Here is a 17,516-nt window from a genome sequence, read left to right on the forward strand (position 1 = left end):
GTTTGATTCACACATTTTTTTTTTGTCTGGATGATCTATCCACTGCTGAAATTGGGATATTAAAGTCTCCCACTATTATTGTATTACCTATTTCTCCCTTCAAATCTGTATTTGCTTAATATATTTAGATGCTCTGGTGATAGTGCATATACAATTATATTTTCTTGATTATTGACCCTCATTTATTATTATCACCTTTGTCTCTTGTTACCATTTTTGGCTTAAGCCTATTTTGTCTGATATGAGTATGGTTATCCTCTCTTTTGGTTTCCACTTGTATGTCTTTTTCCAGCCTTTCATTTTGAGCCTGCATATGTTCTTAAAGCTGGTCTTTTTAACTGCATATAATTGGGTCCTTTAAAAAAAAAAAAATTAACCCAGTCATTCTGTGCCTTTTAGAGCAGCAGTCTCCAACCTTTTTGGCACCAGAACCTGTGCTCATATGAGAATTTAATGCCTGATGATCTGAGGTGGAGCTGAGGTGGTGATGCTAACACTGGGGAATGGCTGCAAATACAGATGAAGCTTCACTCACTCATCCACCACTCACCTCCTGCTGGACAGCCCAGTTCCTAACAGGCCATGGCCTGGTACCAGTCCATGGTCCGGGGTTTAGGGACCCATTTTAGAGAATTCAATCCATTCACATTTAGAGTACTGACTGATATGTAAGAACTTACTATTGCCATCTTATTGCTTTCTGGTTGTTTTGTATTTCCATTGTTTTTTTCCCCTCTCTTCTGTTTTACCTTTGTAAATTGGCGATTTTCCACAGCGGTATTCTGTGCGCCCCGCTTCCCCTCCACCCCCACTTTAAAAAGATCTTTCATGAATCTACTTTAAATATGTGCTTTATGATTACGAGGCTTACATAAAACATCTCATAGTCTATTTTATGCTGATGGAAACTTATCTTCTTTCACTTATAAAGGCTCTACCCTTTTACTCCCTTTTATATTTTTGATGTCACAATTTACCTCTTTTTATGTTGTGTATTTAACAAATCATAGTGGCTACAGTTATTTTTAACACTTGTTCTTTAACTTTTATAATAAAGTGGCTAATATACCATCCTGTTATGGAATTAGAATTTCCTAAATTTGAGTATAGTTTCTCACCTTGCCAGTCTAACACTGTTTCCATGAGCATCTTCTCATTTCATCTTGAAGAACTTCTTTCAGCATGTCTTGCAAGGCAGGTCTAGTAGTGATAAATTTCCTCAGCTTTTGTCTGGAAACGTCTTTATGTCTTCTTAATATCTGAAGGGTAACTTTGCTAGATAGAGTATTCTTCGTTGGTAGTTTTTATCTTAACACTTGGAATATGTAATTTCACTCTTTCCTGGCCTGTAGGGTTTTGGCTGAGAAATCTGCTGAGAGTCAAATGTGGGTTCCTTTGTAGGTTACTCTTTTTTCCCTAACTGCATTGAGAATACTTTACCTTTGAATTTTTGGTAGTTTCATTATAATGTGTCCTGGAAAAGGTACTTTCACATTGGGGTACTAAGGTCATCTATCGGCTTTGTGAATTTGGATGTCCAAGTCTTTACCCAAGTTTGGAAAGTTGTCAGCTATTATTCCTTTGAATAAATTTTTTCTTTCTCCCTCTCTTCTCCTCTGGATGCCCAATTATTCTAGTATTTGCTCTTCTGATTGAGTCCCATGGATCATATAGAATTTCTTCACTTTTTCATTTGTATTTTCCTTCTCTTCTGTTATTTCAAAGTTCCTATCCTTAAGTCTTTTATTCTGTTGTCCATCTGTTCTGTTGCTACAGATGTTCTCTATTGTATTATCTCGTTCACTGGTTTCTTCAGTTCCAATATTTATTTTTTTCCTATCTCTTTACTAAAGAGTTCCTTTTGTTCATGTATTTTTCCTTCCTAATATCATTGAACTATCTTGAGTTTTATTGTCGCTTATTCAGTCTCCCTTCAAAGTAACTAGAGTAGTCCCTCCTTATCCATGGGGGATAAATTCTAAGACCCCCAGTAGATGCCAGAAGCTGCGGATAGTACCAAACCCTATACATACTATGTTTTTTTCCTATACTACACACCTATGATAAAGTTTAATTTGTAAATCAGGCATAGTAAGAAATAGAACAATTACAGCAATATGCTATAGTAAAAGTTATATGAATGGCTTTGGGGTTATTAAGTAAAATAAAAGTTACTTGAACATAAGCACTGTGATACTGATACAGTCAATCTGATAATAGATAGCTACTGACTAGCCAGTGGGTAGCGTGTACAGCATGGATATGCTGAACAGAGGTGATTCACGTCCTGGGCAGGACAGTCAGGGATAGCACAAGATTTCATCATGCTACTCAGAACTATGTGCGATTTAAAACTTATAAATTGTTTATTCCTGGAATTTTCCATTTAATAATTTTGGACTGTAGTTTATCACAGGTAACTGAAGCTGCAAAAAGCAAAACTGTGGATAAAGCAGGGGAAGACTACTGCATTCTAAAGTCTTTATCTGCTAGATCACAGTATTGTGGCTTTGAGCTAGGTTGTTGGAGAATTATTGATCTCTTTGGGGAGTAACATATTTTCTTGATTTTTCATGTCCCTTATATTTTTGCACTGCTGTTTTCATATTTTAAGCAGCAGACACCTTACATCTTTATTGGTTACCTTCAGATGGAGTATTGATCACTGCTTTGCCAGAATGGGTTTCCTCAGCTTTTGAATAGGAAGACCTGTTCCACTGTTATCACTCCCTCTTGTGGCAGAATTCTTAACCTTTTACATCTTTTCTTCTTATAACTCACCAGACTGGCTGCTGAAAACCTCTTTTGTTTTCCAGCAGCAGTGCTATAGCTCCAGTTTGTGGTTTCTCTCTTGCCACAGATGTTTTCTGAGAACACTCCGATTGCTCCATCTGCTTTCACTCCTGCACTCCGGATCTTACACAAAGACCTGGCCACTGGGGCGCTGGGGGGACTTGCAGACTCGGTGGGGAGACTGAGCAGGATACCCTAGAGGCTTGTGGGCAGACTTCCTGACGGAGCTCTGAGGCAGTCAGCAGGACCCGCACTCCTTTAATGCACGTGGACATTCTTATCTGCTTCCTGCACTTTCTCTTCCCTCCCTAGGAACGAAGGTGCTGCCTCCGTACTCTTGGGAGAAATGGATATGTCCAGCTGCGACCCACACCACTGCGACAGCCAGGCATTCACTCACTGTTTTCTACCTCCTGTGGGCGAGGCTGCCAGTGGGGATGGCTTAACATACGCAGCTGGGTGCTGGGCATGTCACTGTCAACAAAACAGGATGTTTCCTTTCTATGTCTGTCTCTACCGTAAAGTTACTAACACACGCCATGATCTACTTTTACAAAGATTTAATAGCATTAAAGGAGAAAACTATTTCGTTTGCTTGAAGATTAGAATTAAATACCCATTCCAGTAGATTTCCCTTTATGAACAAAGAATAGTCTGAAAGAAAAATAGCAGTTTAAAATGTACCACTTACCCACAATTTTTTAATATTCTATAACTATATGAAATTAAAAAATATAGAAATATTAAAAGTGATATTCGTCTTTCATCTTCACTTCTAAAGAGCAAGAAAATGCTCCAGAAAAAGACTTGACTACAGACTACAGGAACAAATTTGACAGTACACTGAGACCTTTACTTTGACTCAGTTAACAAAGGAACTTTCGATATGCTGAGTTCTTCATAATCTCTTTAAATTAGGGGAATAAATGTGGTCATGGTTAAAAGAGGGGAAAGAAGACATTTAAATATTTGAGAACAATATGGGGGCGACAATTCAAATAGAAAAGTAGGCTTAATTTGCCTTTATATATTGGTTGTTTTGTTATTGCTTACATAAGTAATTTATAAGGGTAACTAGCTTTTAAAATCTAGTAAAAAGTGGTAGAAATTTTTGCCAATTTTTGTTCTTAAGAGGGAATGCTTACATATTAGAAAATAAGTTCCTCTTACAATTCTAATAACCACAATTTATTTAATAATCATTTCATATTATAGACTTAATATTGCAATTCATCTTAGCAGATTATAATACGCAAGTAGTATAAAATGGGATATATATATATCTTAGCAGGAAATAAAGGTGATGTAATAATCACTGTTAATGATTTTCACTTTTAAAAATGAATTTTAAAGAAATACATTCTGTCAAACTTAAGCACACTCCTTCATAGCCCAAAGAAATGTAATTTAACTCAATTTTTTAACAAGTCATTAAAAGAAAATGTATGATATAAATTAAAATGTACTTAACCAGTTCCAAATATACTTATTAAATATAAAGATGTTAGCTCTGGTACATAAGAAAATATTTACAACTAATAAAAAGCAGATTGTAGAATATACATGTTCTATGTAAAAAATAAGTAAAATATTTTATAGCCCAGACCAAGGGATCTTTTCTAAGCCAGGTTTTATCCATGCAACTGCATTACAATGTCATCTCATTAGCATTACTGGAACACATGCATGCATAAAGGAAGTCCACCAATCATCTTGATTTAGCGCTCATACTGCCTTTTCAAGGCCTGTGCATCTTCTAAAGTAAAATGTTTGTTTGGTGTGTCCAAGAGGTCATCAAAAAGTTGTTCAATTTGCTCCTTTTGGTCCTTGCTAATTAGTGTCAAGATCGTCTGAAAGGAGAAAAATTAGATTTGCATAAGATTAACATTTTAAAGTTACAGACCCTAAAAACAAAACAATCTCTATTAATGAGATATTTTGCCACTTACCTTAAATCTTTCTGCTTTACTCAGATATAAAAGATGCTGATATACCAGTGAGGGATCTTTATCGATAAGATTAATTTTCAGAGCCTGAATGAGCAGGAGGAATACATCCCCTTCAAGTTTGTTACTTAACAACATCGGCAAATCTTTCGGTTCAGTGATAGCCAAAAGGTGTGCACAGGCTCTTTTATCCTTCCTAGCACTGAGAGCATTTATAACCTGACCAAATTCATAGGCATTGTTAGGCTTGGCGATTGGTAGTTTTTCAGAGTATTCTGGCCCATTGCTTGTGTCCCCCTTCTCAGAAGCAAGGCAGCCAGTGGAGACCTCCTCTGAGGCCCTTTCAGGCTCTTCACAGCCTTCATTCACCTTCATGGGGAAAAAAATTACAATGTGACACAAACAGCCACTGTACACATCCCAAGTTACATTTATTAAAATCAAAAGGAACTGAAAAACACAAGTACACTGTATTTTAGTCATGTTCTAAGTGAAAAGTATATAATTTATAATAAATCATAAATTCTACTTTCTTAGGAAGTTTTAAGGTATGAGTATTCATCCAAAGTATTCTTTTTAAAGAGTATTTTTAACATTGAAAATATGACAATAAGATTTTATTGATAATTTTTCATGAATAAAACTGCTGTATTAAAAAAGACCTATAACAGCTTTCTCTCTTTTTCCTAACTTTTACTTATTTACTTAACGTTTAACAGAGAAGTAAACTTACATTTTTTATAATATAATAGTTTTTCTTCCTTCTGTAGAGGGAAAAAACTTCCTAGCCTCTCTCACATTTTAGCGTCTTACTCTTAGTGAAAATGTAACACGATAAACGGGGTATTAGTGTTCATGAATACACAGGAACTCATGAGCTGACATTCTTCACTAAAGGCATAGCAAGAGCTATAGCACTAGATGTTGTGTTATCTGAAATCACAAACGTAGGTTTGATCTTGGGGTAGTTCAAGATCTCTGTAGTTCAAGAGGCTAGTCTTGTTTCAGAGTGCTACAAAGGTCTGAATCAAAGTGGAAAATCTCTATGGGGTGTGGCTCGCTGGGCCATTGAAACAAAATCAGTCCTGTTACAATTCTCCAGGTCTACCCTGAAGCAAAGCTCAATGGCCATATGCTCCCAGAACAATCTGGGAGGAAGCAACACAGGGCACAGGCCAGGTGGGCGGGGTGGGGGTGGGAGAGAAAGAAGAACCTCAGTTCCACAGACTTCCAATGCCATCCAGGGGCCCTGGCTGGGAAAACATAATGGCTAATTATCATGGCAAAGGAATAGTCGGTTTTTATAACTGGTTAAAATTTCTTCATTGATCATCAGAATAAAAACACAAATTTTTTTTGTAGAACCCACAGGAATGACTTTTGAATCAATAGAAGATCTCCAAAAGAGTACTTGCGAAGGTAATGAACTCCAAATACCTCTTGAATCTCGATTTTCCTTCTCTCCTTTTCCTTGCTGAATGATGTGGTATTATCCTTGATACTTAGGAATCTGGTTACCTCCTCCAGCTCCATCTTCGCCTCAACAATACCTGAGTCTAGTAGGAGAACTTTATTGAGATCATTTAAACTTTCCTGATAATTCTGAAAGTAGAAGGCAGAGAAAATAATTTTCATAAGAGGGCACAGACACGCCCACGTGGGAGTGAGAGTGATGAGCTGTGTGGGGGGTGTGCAGTGGGTTCAATTAGCACCATGATTATTAAGTTAGGCCTTTGAGGTAACACTTGGGCTAAAATATTATATAGCCTGTAACACTGCACACATCCTCTACTGAAGAAAGAGCACAAAATCTGGTATTATAAGACTCAAGTTCAATCCTGCATCACCACAACCTTCACAGTCCCTAACACACGGCAGGCATTTGTTGTGTGCTAAATGAATAAGTGAAATAATGAAATCCTAATTTTAGCACCTATGAGCAGTAAAACTGGAACAAGATCCTACTTAACCTTTCCGAGCTTAGGTTTTTCTTATCTTATAAAATAATAACAAAAGTTTCTCTATTCTAGTTTTCACGAGGCTGTACCAAGTAATAAAGAAATTAATGTGTGGTTTAAACCTATAAAGGGTTATACAAATGTTAGTTGTTACTATAATATTTTGTTCCGTAAAACCCTTTAAAGTTGTATACTGTTCAAATAGGCTAGAGTCGACATTTATTCTTCCATAAAGAGTTGGACAATATACACAGGAGCGGTCGAGGGGAAAGAAAAGGAATCTAAGCTTAACAAAACACAGCACAGAATCTGATAGCACAGAGAGCTACCACAAAATCAGTCCACTGTGACAGGCCGTATTCTAGAACTACAGGCTGGACCCAGGTTCTGATTAAATCAAAATGAATTCTGTGAGGAGAATTCCAGTGATGTGTAACCTTTCTGAGTATTCATAACATCTCAATAACAGCGTACGCCGGAGGTTGAGGCACAGGTAAGACAAGCTAATTGTTATGTGACATTCCTGGGACACTATTAGGCCACATCCCTGCCCCCTCCACCCAGCAACACACTAGAGCAAGAGTGAGGGAGTGATGTGTTTAAAGACATAATCTTAAATCTGCTCTAATTTATAAAAAAAGGTAAAGTACTTACAAACTATAGGGTATTATGACCTATTAGTAACAAATCTCTACACACAACTGTGTCAAGACAGCACAGATGGAACCTGCTACCAAAAAAATGACACTGTATTTCCACGGGAAGTGTTCCAGGCGGGACCACACTGAAAGGCAAGTGGGGCAGCAGGGCAAACTGAGGGAGTAATAATAGCCAACCCTTACCATTCTCAGCATTTTGCAAGCATTATTATTATACTCTCACAATAGCCCTACAAATACTACTTTTATTGTCCCCATTTTAAACATGAGGAAACTGAGGCAGAGAGAGAGTCTTTGGGACGATCAAGGCAGCAATAGCCAGACGGCGAGTGATAATACAGCGGTGAAGCTCAAGTGAAGCCCGAAAGTAGAGATTTGGGAGCTACAGCCTTGGAAGTGAAAGTCCAACAACACAAGAGTCAATGTGACTTTTTTTTTTTTTACCCATTCCAGAAAAGTCTGTGCCTAAGAGCAATCTTTCTGGTTGCAAGAGACCTAAGAAAGCAGGAAATATACTTTGATAAATGTTAAAACAGAGGCAGGCACGTGTGACGAGAGGGCAGGAGAGCAGGAAGGGCGGGGGCAACATCACGCAGGGAGGCGATGGAAGATGAGGGGCCGCTCTGCCAGACCCCACAGAGTGGTCAGGCCAGGGGCTTTCACTTGACACATGGCAACTGACCACTTCCTTGTGCCAGGAACTGGGAACACTGTGGGAAAAAGCAGCCGTGGTCACGGCCTGCATGGAAGCTTCCGTCTTATGAAGGGGAACAGTTAAAAAAGAAGTAAACAGATGAATAAATAATTATGTATGGACCGTCATTAATGCAATTAAAACAAACAAAGGTTGAGATGGATACTAATGAGGGGAAGGAATCTCCTTTCGATCCATTTGTCAGAGAATGCAAGTTCTGAAAAGAAACCAGCCCTGCAGAGTGGAGGGAAGGACAGAGCTCATACAGAGAGTGTGGCACTGGCAGAAAGAACATTAAAAGTTGCTAATGACCTCATTAGGCCTTAAAGTATCATCACAGGTGATATCATTTACTATTAATAGATGTGCTTAAACTATAATAACAACAATTTTATGTTACTTTTTCATATCTTGGTCTTCTAGCATCCCCAATTGCCTGTGAATTCCATAAGGCAGGCACCATGTCTTAGCCGCCTGTATGCTCCCAAAGCCTAGCACAGACGTCTCACTCAATACAAGAAACAAGTTGTAATTAAAAGTAAAATGTTATCTTTTCTTGTGAAGAAGAGCTGTACATTAAGGAAAGTTCTGTACTTTTCAAAACTGGCACACAGGAAAAAAAAAATTAAAGCCAGCTCGAAAACAAAAGATCCCCAAAAGCGGAGTGTTTGGTTGAGAGCTACCTGCCAGGTGAGCCCGGGGCCAACCCTCGCCACGGTCACGGGAGGAGGCGGGCACAGGTGTGCTGCTGAAGCATTTGATAAGCAGTCGTAGCCTGTGCAGATCCTGAAATTAAATTCACTTGGCACATAACTCAAACTACAGGGTATATAAATCAAGCTGTAAGAAGTCAAATCAGAAAAATAAACTGCCGGCCTCATAATCCAGTGGGATAAGATTGCTGAAATTTGGGATTATTTTTCTGCATCCTAATACAATTTCTAGAATTCATTCCAAGGAAGTACAAAATTCTGGTCTTTCATTAGGTTTACCTTTTGACTTTTGGTCAGGTAAACAGGTTCAGAGACAGGCAGCCAGAACAAGGTAGACCTGCTCTAGGTCTGGACACTCAGAAACTCGTGAGTCACACAGATCTACTGTCATGTACCCAAATCCATTAAGCACGAAGAGAGTGGAGTCAATTTTGAAGAGGCCTCTTTTCATTGACGATGCCACACACCACCTAGGAAATCTTCACATGAGGTTTACAAATGAGTGGGTTGCTAACAAAAAAGCGGGGTGCGGGGCCAGGTCACACAGGCACTATAAGTACAGTGGGGCTGTGGACCTTCAGGGTTAGTGGGCACATAAGCATGCTGGGAGGGTGGTGCACCCCAGTCCCACGGGCACAGGACCCTTTTAGACCTCATCGGCTGTACCTCTTCAGCTGCCTATTCATTTGTTAGCCTTATAATATCCCTCTTAACAAACTGAGAAGGGGGCGGGGGAGGGCGGGCAGCGGCACGGCTCCACTGGCATGGGAGGCGGCTCACAGAATCCGCACAGGTGTGGCTCTGCTGAAACCTGAGTGGATCTAGATCTAGAAATGACTGATCGCTCAGTACACACAGACCGTAATCATTTACTATACTATGCAAAAACATGACTGCCCTCTCCCCCAAAAAACTTGGTTTTACAGAATATACTTTTAGTATTTCCCTGTGATGGGCATTAAAAGATCTCAGACTCAATAAGGTCAAAACAAAACTCCCCTCTCCCCGCTCACACTTCCTCCTCCTGCTTTCCAAACTCCATGATGACCGCACTGCGCCAGTCGGCCGCCAGCACCAGGAACCTGGGAGGCACCCGCTTTGTTCCTTGTTCCACACAGTTCAGTGCTCAGTGTGTCCTGTCAACTTTACCCTCACACAACCTTCAATTAATCCCTCACCTTCTGTTACCGGCTGAATTGTGTCCCCTTGGAAATTCCTATGTTAAGAGCCTAACCCACAGAACCTCAGAATGGAGACAGGTTCTTTCAAAAGGTAATCGAGTTACAAAAAGGTTAGGGTGGGTCCTAATCCAATATGATTGGTGTCCTTATAAAAGAGGAAATCTAGACATAGAAATGTGTAGAGAGAAGAGAGAGTGAAGACACAGGGAGAAGACAGCCATCCACACGCCAAGGAGAGGGGCCTGGAACACATCCTTCCTGTGCCGCAGGCCGCAAGAGGAGCCGACCCTGCCAACACCTTAATCTCAGACTCTAGCCTTCAGAAGTATGAGGAAATAAATGTCAATTGTTTACGGCAGAGGTCCCCAACCTTTGTGGCACCAGGTGCTCCTATGAAAATCTAATGCCTGATGTCTGAGGTGGAGCTGAGGCGGTGATGCTAGCGCTGGGGAGCAGCTGCAAATACAGATGAAGCTTCGCTTGCTGGCCTGCCGTTCACCTCCTGCTGTGCAGCTCTATTCCTAACAGGTCCTGGACCTATACTGATCCACAGCCCGGGGTTTGGGAACTCCTGGTTTAAGCCACCATCGTGGTACTTTGTTACGGCAGCCCTAGCAAACTAACACACCTTCTCTCTTCGCTTTGCCATTACCTTCCTTTGGGCATCTGCTGCTCACCGTGGTGGCCTCTCACATATCTCCCTACTATATGCTGGGCCCCCTTTGATCCACTTTCTACAATGTCCCCAAATCTGACCCATCATGCTGCCCTTTACCACACCCTGGGGTTCCCATTATCTTTGGGATCAAGCCCAGCCCTAGAGCATGGTCCCCCAGGCCTCCATGATCTGACTACCTCTCTCCATTCCCACTCACACCTGTGCCTGGCCTCCAGCTGTACCAATTCATGAAGAAGTCCATAAAAAACATGCACAAGGATGTCATAGCAGCTTTACCCATAAAAGACCCAAACTGGAAACACTTAAACGTCATTAACTGGTAAATACGTAAAATAAATTGTACAGTCATACAGCTCAGCAATAAAAAGGAACATTTCCTGATATTCACATAATATGGATGAATCTCAGACGTTATGCTGAACAAAAGAAGCTGAAGAGTACATTCTGTACTTTTGTTAATGTCAAAAAAAGAAGCACAACTAACCCCGTGACGGAAATCAGATGAATGGTGGTGGAGGTAGGAGGAGGGGGATGGAAATGTTCCTTATCTTGACTGGGGTGGGGTGCTGGCTACATAGGAATGTATATTACTCAAGTCAATGACCAAATTAAGACAACGATCCTGTTTACAACTGCATCAAAAGAATACAATACCTAGGAATAAATTTAGCCAAAGATGTGAAAGACCTGTACACTGAAAACTACATGGCACTGATGAGAGAAACTGAAGACACAATAAATGGAAAGATGTTCCATGCTCATGGGTGGGAAGAATTAACATGTTAAAATGTCCATACTACCTAAAACAACCTACAGATTCAATGCAATCCCAATCAAAATACCAATGGCATTTTTCACAGAAATAGGACAAACAATCCTAAAAACTGTATAGAACCACAAAACACCCCAAATAGCCAAAGCAATCTTGAAAAAAAAATAAAGTGGAGGCATCACATTTTCTGGCTTCAAACTATATTACACAGCTATAGTAATCAGAACAGTACGATACTGGCATAAACACATACACTTAGATCAATGAAACAAAACACAGAGTCCTAGAAATAAACCCACGAATATAAGGTCAATTAATCTATAACAAAGGAGCTAAGAATTCTCATTGGTAAAAGGACAGTCTCTTCAATAAGTGGTATCGGGAAAACTGGACAGCCACATGCAGAAGAATAAAGCTGGACCGCCATACATAAAAATCAACTCAAAATGTGTTAAACTTGATTGTAAGACCTGAAACCAGAAAACTAGGAGAAAACAGGCAGTAAGCTCTTTGGCTTTCATCTTAGAGATGATTTTTTGGATTTGACACCAGAAGCAAAGGCAGCAAAAGCAAAAATAAACAAAATGGGACTACATCAAATTAAAAAGCTTCTGCACAGCAAAGAAAACCATTAATAAAATGAAAAAATAACCTACTGAGTGGTAAAAAAAAAAAAATCTGCAAATCATATATGTGATAAGGGATTAATATCCAAAATATGTAAAGAACCCATACAACTCAACAGCAAAAAAAAAAAAGATTAAAAGATGAGCAGAAGAACGGTAAAGACATACAGATGACTTACAGGTACATGAAAAGATGCTCAGCATCACTCATCCTTAGGGAAATGCAAATCAAAAACCACAATGAGATATTGCTTTACACCTGTTAGAACGGCTATTATCAAAAAGGCAAAAAAATAAGTGTTGGTAAAGATGTGGAGAGAAGGGAACCCTTGTGCTCTGTTGGTGGGAATGTAAATCAGTATAGCCCCTATGGAAAGGAGTACGAAGGTTCCTCAAAAATTTAAAAATAGAACTACCTCATGATCTAGCAATTCCACTTCCGGGTCTTTATCCAAAGAAAACAAAAACACTGACTCAAAAAGACACCCCACTTCCATGTTCACTGCAGCATTATTTATAATAGCCAAGACATGGAAACACTGATGGATGAATGGATAAAGTGGTGTATATACGTGCTGGAATATTATTCAGCCATAAAAAAAGAAGGCAATCCTGCCATTTGCAACAATATGTATGGACTTTGAGGGCATTACACTAAGTGAAATAAGTCAGAGAAAGACAATTACCATATGTGCAATTAAACTTATATGTGGAATCTAAGGGAAAACAACAACAACAAAAAAAACAACTCAAACTCAGATACAGAGAACAGACTGGTGGCTGCCAGAGGTGAGGCGGGGAATGAGGGATGGGCAGTATGGGTGAAGGTGGTCAACAGGCACAAGCTTCCAATTATACAATAAATCATGAGAATATAATGTACAGGATGGTGACTATAGTTAATAATACTGTATTATATATTTGATAGTTGCTAAGAGAGTAGATCTTAAAAGTTCTCACAAGAAAGAAAAATTTTGTAAGTGTGGTGATAGATGTTAACGAGACATAATATAGTGATCATTCTGCAATACATACATATACTGAATCATTATGTTGTATACTTGGAACTAATAAAATATTGTGTTGATTATATTTCAATTTAAAAATCTTTAAAGAGAAAAAAAAATCCAAGACCTGCACATTGTGTGAATTTCACTGTATTAGACCTTAATCAAATTGACTTTTAACATTCATTCAAGTTTTCCATGTGGAAGAAACAGTATTAACAAAAGCATAATTATACAATACTTTCTTTGAAAATAACGGTGCAGTTTTCTTAAAGAAGAATGCCATCCGTTAGTCTCATACTGACCACCAGCTGGTTTAAGGCCCAAATCACCAAGAGATCTCAGTCTCCTATGTCTCTACCATCTTCCATTCTGACGCCTTCCTCCCACCCCCACAGACAACCCCCAGTCCTTTGCTGGAGGAATCCAATGGCATTGCTGGTGGCCTTCAGTAATTTGGTAAAAAATCTCCCTGTCCCTTAAAGTAGACCTACTGTAACTGACAACAGTCCTTAGGAAATCAGGAAATAAACCATAATTTTTAGGCTGGAAGTGATAATAGACATTATCTAACTCCACATTGTAATTAGGGAAAATCTGAGGCCTACTCCAAAGTTTCAGGACTGATTAGTACAGAACTAGGATTAAACTCCAGGAAAATCCTGCTCCCATTCCATGATCCTGAGACTGATGTTCATGAAAACTACATTTGCTCAGAGCTGAAGTTTACGTATTAAAATGAAGATTTCCTCACCTTGAGTCCTTTATGAGCAAGAGCTCGTCGATAGCACGCTTTCACATTCCCGTTGTCTATCTGCAGTGCCTGATCACAGTCCTGCTTTGCCTCTTCGAACTGGCACAGCTTCAAGTAACAGAGAGCTCTGGTATGAGGTAATGGAACTCAGTATTATGCAAGGTAAAGATAATACATCTATAAATTTAGACAGCTAATAAAAATCAAAATAGCTCAATAAGTCTATTTCCATACCACAGCTGTTTCTCAATTGAAAACTAACACTTTACTCCAATTATGGCATTTTCTTGCAATACATATAATTATGGCACTGGGGATACAACTGCAAATAAAATATAGTCCCAGCCCTCAAGGAGGCTGCAATCTAGCAGAAGAGACAGACAACTGAAGCAAGCAAACACAATAAAATCTGTACAGGATGCTCTAGGGGGACACAGCGGAAAATCTCATCAGATCTGGTGGGGCTGAGGAGAGGGGAGGAACAATTAGGAAAGACCTGAAAGTGACATTTAAGTTGAAGCCCCGAGTATTAAGTGAGAATTATCCAATGTAAAGGCACTGGGCTGAGAGTGAAGATGTAGGGAGTGGGGAGTGGAGGTCAGGACCCAGTATGTGCAAAGTTCTACGGTGAGAGAACACGGTGTTCTTGATGGAGTAAGAAGAGCTCCACATGGCCATAGTGCAGGGATGAGGCTAGCAGAGTGGGCAGGCCAGATCATGACGGGCCTTATAAATCATGGCAAGGAGGCTGAGCTTTATCCTGAATTTCAAGGAAGTCCATTGACGGGTTTTTAAATAGGGGCTGACCTGTTCACTATGTTTAAAGAGGTCACTCTAGCTGCAACTTGGACGATGAGATGAGAGGGAACAGGACGGTGCAGGCACACCAGAAAGGGTGTTGCAGACGGACAGGAGATAGCGGTTGCCCAGAGGAGGGAATGGTGGTGAGGGTGGAGAAAAGGCTCTCGCTGAAGAAAAATTCAGAACCTAAAGACATCCGAGCTTCTGCCAGACTGGGAGAGGGAGGGAGGCCTCCGTCAGGGATGGTAACGCATCATGAGTGCAGAAGGGAGGGAAGTGCTCAGGACCAAAGCTCAGAGACAGAGATTTGGGGGCCATAAATGGAAGGTGGCAAATGGAGCTGAGGAGAGGAAAAGATGGCCAGAAAGCATGGAGAGCGAAAAAGGGATCTACACCTTTAGAACCCCAAGCATACCAGGGACAGAAAAGCCTGCAGAGGGGAAAGATGACAGCTGGGCAAGATAGCTGTCAGCACTGTGGCCAAGGGGAGAGGGAGGGCTCCAGGGAAAACCGAGTGGCATTAATGCCCAACACTGCAGAGGCTGAACAGGAGGAGGGCAGAAAAAGGCCTTTTGAATTTAGTGACACATTTTCGGCAAAAAGGTTGGCAATAGAGGAAAACGTACCCAAACAAGGCAGTGAGAAGTTAAAAAGAATTTGTCTCAAATAGCTAGAAAAATTCATGCTGTGAGTCCCTACTCTTTAGGAACCATACCTCATTTATTTCTTATCACCCTAGACTCTACGTACTCACTAAAATTTCCCAAATCACCATATTCTAATTATCTTTTAGTACAATGTGGTAAAGATGGCACCTGAGCAGCATCCTAGAACAATCTATCTGCCTATTCTTACTGCATACTCAGATGCTGGCCCTTCCCTTAGCACTTGAGGAGAAAACGGGCACGTAAGACACTAGTTTGAAAGGGAAGGGATTCCTATTCCCGCTGTGGAGGATAATGCTCAGGCAGGCCAGCTGCAGCAAGGCCACCCAGCCAGGAATGATCAGGCACAAAGGCGTAATGCTGATGAACCAGACCTCCAAGCTCACCACACCTCATGTTTCAATCTCTCCAGAACTCCTATGGCCCCACCTCTTTGAAAAACTCACATAAGACAATTTGCTACATAAATTTTCAGAACCATGGAAAAGAACTTTGGCAATTAACGTCTACATTTTTTTAATAAAAAATATTAACATAAGTATATAAAGTTACAAAGAACTTGCCTGTTTGTATAAATGGCACATTCCTTATTGTTAATCTTTAAACATTCACTGTATTTACTAAGGGCATCTTTATAGTTTTTGTCCTTTACACATTGATTTCCTTCTTCTTTAAAGGTTTTAAACATTTTTTCATCTATGGAACCCAAAAAATAAAAAAGGAGGAAGTTTTCATATAAGTACCTCTACAAAATCTTAAGTACATCTGTAAGTAAACCATCTATTGTAAATTAACTTGACCCCGTACCATCCAGAGCTAAAGTCTAAATGGAACAAAGTTTTGTATATAAATTAAAAAGATAAGTTGGCTGTAAGTAAAAATAATTATAAAATTATGACACTTTTTTCAAATTAGAAAATAAACACAAGTAATTCCATCATTTTATCCATATTGGCATGCCTTCTTTTCTCTGCTGGAGATACAAATATTTAGTGTTTGGGTAAATAATTATTTCATGAAAAATAAACCTGTTAAAGCCTGAAGTAGACATTTGTCCAGTACCCCAACTTTCCTTGGAAAATCACAACTCTTTTATTCTCTACTTCTGTGGTTTAAAGCGAACCTCACTCTAGCCCTACCTTTTGGAGTAATCTTTGCTTTATTAATCAGCACATTACATTTCCTTGGCCAAAATAATCTAACTGGTCAGGGGTGGATCTATGAGATCCAATAAGCTACACCAGGATTTTTGTGGCAGTGAGGGTCATTAATGCTCTTTCCCGTGGAATGAAGATGAAAGGAGGAGCTATGTTGCTATCCTGTGAGACAAAGGGACAGTCTGTCTGAGAACGGGGCCAACACAGCAAAAGAAAGGCCGACTAGAGAGCTAAGGAAGAATTCTGAGTCCTAAATCCAACCATCCCTGCAGCTACGCTCCTTGTAGACTTTTCCACAATTGGCTCCTGCCAATACACAACCTTTTTTGCTTAAGCCATTAAGGGTTAAGTTTCCTGGTATCTGCGATCAGAGTCCCAACTATTATCATTACCCATTATCTTGCAGTGGTCATGGCTGACTTCGTGCTCAGGATCCATTTTCTCCTTCCCAGGGGCACCTCACAGCTATCACCCCGCCTCCTATTAGGCCTTTGTGTTGAGAGGAACAGGAACAGACATCGTAAGCCAATCTGGGCATGGCATTTCTAGATCATAGGGATTGGCTCAGGAATGTCACATGACCCATTAGAAAAAGTGTCCACAGAATTCAAGCCAATAGAACAACAGGATAAAAAAGCTACAGCTCTGGGGCAACATATTTCCTGATTCTTAAATTAATACTGCCAAAAGCAATGGAGTCTCTCACCATTTGGACTGATATGTGCAGACATGAAGCCTAAAACTGCTATGGTTCTACTGTTCCTGGCCAGAGCCTGGGCCCTGATGAGCCATGCACGATTTCAGAGATCTACCTGTGCCCTCCCAGTTACATGAGCCAAAACCATTCCTTACAATTTAGGTCAACAGATTTTCTATTACTTAGAACCAAAGGTTTCTAACACACATCAAGTATTAAAATTTAAAGTTTTAAATCTATGTAGTAACTTAACCCTATGGAGTAATTCGATTGAAAATAAAAATCCTTAACTTAAAAATTAAAATATACCTTTAAATTGACCCAAATATGATCTAAAAATCTTGATGCGGTGAATTTATATAGTATAAACCTGAATGTAAAATAATAATCTTATTTGTCCCTTTGCACAAACAG

At 39.8% G+C, this 17,516-nt stretch overlaps 1 protein-coding gene and 1 long non-coding RNA gene across 4 annotated transcripts in view; one reads left to right on the forward strand and one right to left on the reverse strand.

Annotated features, from left to right (window-relative positions):
- The window catches only part of LOC120595691 (uncharacterized), a 45,399-nt gene that overhangs the window by 19,266 nt on the left and 8,617 nt on the right, over positions 1-17,516 (forward strand). The window contains exon 2 of the long non-coding RNA XR_005650938.1: positions 6,102-6,158. This is a non-coding gene — a long non-coding RNA (uncharacterized LOC120595691). The remainder of the gene's footprint in view (positions 1-6,101; positions 6,159-17,516) is intronic.
- Positions 3,339-17,516, reverse strand: part of SPAG1 (sperm associated antigen 1) — a 58,443-nt gene continuing 44,265 nt past the window's right edge. For all 3 annotated transcript variants that reach the window (XM_039854004.1, XM_039854002.1, XM_039854003.1), the window contains 5 exons: positions 15,812-15,944; positions 13,783-13,909; positions 6,177-6,341; positions 4,743-5,108; positions 3,339-4,643 (listed from right to left, as the gene is read on the reverse strand). In XM_039854004.1, the coding sequence (XP_039709938.1) occupies positions 4,512-4,643; positions 4,743-5,108; positions 6,177-6,341; positions 13,783-13,909; positions 15,812-15,944 (923 nt within the window). In that variant the 3' untranslated portion in view covers positions 3,339-4,511. The remainder of the gene's footprint in view (positions 4,644-4,742; positions 5,109-6,176; positions 6,342-13,782; positions 13,910-15,811; positions 15,945-17,516) is intronic.

Source organism: Pteropus medius, unplaced genomic scaffold (assembly GCF_902729225.1).
Source record: "Pteropus medius unplaced genomic scaffold, Ma_sr-lr_union100, whole genome shotgun sequence".
Classification (NCBI taxonomy): Eukaryota; Metazoa; Chordata; class Mammalia; order Chiroptera; family Pteropodidae; genus Pteropus; species Pteropus medius.